Here is a 3,038-nt window from a genome sequence, read left to right on the forward strand (position 1 = left end):
ATTTCTCGATTTGCAATGTTGAAATAGATACACACAAACCATTAAATAACCTATTGACAGTAAAGCAATGGATCATTCAAAAATTACCTTCTGCAGAAGGGATAGACCTTAAAGATAAAGCTGATGATCTTTTCATTCCAGAGAGACTATACAATCCTCTTTTGGCTGGGTCTCCTGGTGAAGTCACATTGTCTGGTCCAGTAACAGATGTGACACTTTGACAGTCAGATTCCACATCTGTTTTTGCTGCATCCTCCTTTGAGGAGGATTCAGGACTTGTGGTCCAAAGCCCAGAATTTTTTGGTCCATTGGATGATGGCGATGACGCAATCCATGGAACAACCCCTGTTTTTTCCCTGGATTGAGAAGATGCAGGTTTGGTAGTGCTGTTCTGTTCTGAAGAGTGAGAGGACAGTGATTCTATGCTGCCCATTGGAGTGCTGTCTGGGCTGCTACTGTATGAATCACCTGGAAGGTGGAAAGGTTAAGAGAAGGGGATGAAAACAATAAATGGCATTTCTCAAATTTAGCCAGCATTGATGATGTTACTTAGCTTGCTAATGAAACGTCTGTAAGAAAATCAGCAAGCTCAGAGAGCACCAAGGACCCCACATTTCTCAAATTTCTTTGCTTTCCCCTGGGAGGAAAACAACACTACCTGTTATTAACTAATATGCACAGAAATACAATATGATCTAAATTGACTTTACCAGAACAATATTTACTTTATGATTCTGCACAAGTGTAGCAAAACCCATACAGATTAATGATGGCATGAGAATGCATGAATCTGAACATCTTGAGTGTGACTGTATGAGAAAATGGCTTATGGCTATATGGTATGTAAGAGCTGTGGTGGCGCAGTGGTTAGAATGCAGTATTGCAGGCTAACTCTGCCCACAGCCAGGAATTCAATCCTGATCAGCTCAAGGTTGACTCAGCCTTCCATCCTTCCAAGGTTGGTAAAATGAGGACCCAGATTGTCGGGGGCAATATGCTGACTTTGTAAACCACTTAGAAAGGGCAGTAAAGCACTATGAAGCAGTATATAAGTCTAAGTGCTAGCGCTAGTATTCCATGCCAGATGAAGGTCCCAAGAAGATGTCTTCATGGAGCTTTCAATAGTCAATTGAACAGCTCTAGACAAGCATCAGAATATTTGAAGTCCTATTTTCAAGTCTTTTTTAAATGAAACCACTGGAATTTGATGTCACAAATGGCTAAAAGAAACATTTGCCCTTCACATACTAGTGTGATTAATTGCTCTTGAACACTCATTTTACATTTATATATATTGGGGTTTTTCCAGCATGAAGCTCAGAGCAATACAAATAAACTTCCAGGAAGTATTTTAGTCAGATAATAACTAAATCTAAAATTGCATCATGTGCCTTTGTACCATACCCTATGATCCCTCCTATATCTTTGGTTGAGTCAGGAGAGGAAGGAAGAAAGATCCTCTTTGTGTACAATTAAGACAGCTAATTCTGCCTCAGCATATCTAGATTTTGTTGGGGAAAAGGTTATACACATACAATGAAACAAAGGAACAAGAAATATATAAATGTTCCAATATATATGCTATATAAATATTTTAAATAAATAAGAAAAGCCCAAATGAAAAAGTGCAGATAGGTGCACTGTGAATAGCCCAAAATGCTCAGTAGAGAAGCACCCCTTGTGCTCAGAGCAACACAATTATTACCACCCATTTATAACCAACTGTGAGAAATCAGACAGTGCTAACAGAAAAAAATGCACTTACTATCTGGATCTGCTAGACATGGAGTATATCGTCCTTTAGGCTTGCGAGGACCTGTGGAGAGACAGATTGCTCTTGTCCTTCTTGAGCTTGATCTGGATTGAGGCTTTCCAAGAGGAATATTGGGATCTGGGGCTGTGTGGAATATCTATCAATAAAGGCAAACATACATATTGTTGAGAATCTTTGGGAATACCTGCATTTGCTTAGGCAGAGAGATTGAGTCATCTGTTTCCAGTAGAATTTTTTTCTGTACAATTTGAGTATCACATTAAATTCTTCAAAATAATTTAATAATTACAGAATAACAGAGTTGAAGGGACCAATCCCCTGCTCAGGCAGGAAACCCTATATCATTTTAGACAAATGGTTGACCAATCTCTTCTTAAAAACCTCTAGAGTTCGAGCATCCACAATTTCTGGAGGCAAGCTGTTCCAGTGATAGTTTGTTCTCACTGTCAGGAAATTTCTCCTTTGTTCTACGTTGATTTTCTCCTTGATTAGTTTCCATCCATTGCTTCTTGTCCTGGTGCTTTGAAGAATAAATTGACCCCTTCTTCTTTGTGGCAATCCTTAGATATTGGAACACTGCTATCATGTTCCCCCTTGTCTTTCTTTTCATTAAGCTAGATATACCCAATTCCTGTTTTAGCCTCCAATCCCCTAATCATCTTAATTGCTCTTTTCTGTACTCTTTCTAGAGTCTCAACATCTTTTTTACATTGCGGTGACCAAAACCTGATGCAATATTCTAATATTACATAAGACAATACACAGCATCCTATTGTCTTCATAGGTTGAGGCTTCCCTTTCCCAAACTCATAGAATTTGGGGAAATATCGGAATGTAAGAATGTGAAGAAAGCTACTCTACATTATTAAATGAAGGAATCCCTCTACGTTGCAGACACTTAAAATTCTGAACAATTTCACTCCTTAAGATGGACTTCCGGACCGCTCCCCCCCTCCGCAGGGAGTCGGAACCGCATAGATGGTTCCGTCCCAGGCGCCTGATGGACCCAGAGAGGTTCAGGACGGAGCTTGGGCCATATCCTGAGGATCTAGTTCACGACTCGGTTGAAAATCTGGCGGCGGCCTGGGAAGTGGCCGCTGCCGCAGCACTGGACCGAGTCGTGCCTTTGCGGCCTCTGACCCGGCGCAGATCTCAACTGGCTCCCTGGTTTACTGAGGAGCTGAGAGAGATGAAGCGCCGGAAAAGACGCCTAGAGAGCAGTTGGAGGGCTAGCCGAACCGAATCCGATCGAGCACAGGCAAGG

At 41.2% G+C, this 3,038-nt stretch overlaps 1 protein-coding gene across 1 annotated transcript in view; it reads right to left on the reverse strand.

Annotated features, from left to right (window-relative positions):
* Nucleotides 1-87: 87 nt before the first annotated feature.
* The window catches only part of LOC107299414 (rho GTPase-activating protein 42-like), a gene marked incomplete at both ends in the record, with an annotated part of 55,248 nt that continues 52,297 nt past the window's right edge, over nucleotides 88-3,038 (reverse strand). Inside the window, 2 exons of the mRNA XM_015828776.1 lie at nucleotides 88-468; nucleotides 1,766-1,910. Coding sequence (XP_015684262.1) covers nucleotides 88-468; nucleotides 1,766-1,910 — 526 coding nt within the window. The remainder of the gene's footprint in view (nucleotides 469-1,765; nucleotides 1,911-3,038) is intronic.

The sequence above is a fragment of the Protobothrops mucrosquamatus genome, unplaced genomic scaffold, assembly GCF_001527695.2.
Source record: "Protobothrops mucrosquamatus isolate PMUCROS unplaced genomic scaffold, P.Mucros_1.0 scaffold4881, whole genome shotgun sequence".
Lineage (NCBI taxonomy): Eukaryota > Metazoa > Chordata > Lepidosauria > Squamata > Viperidae > Protobothrops > Protobothrops mucrosquamatus.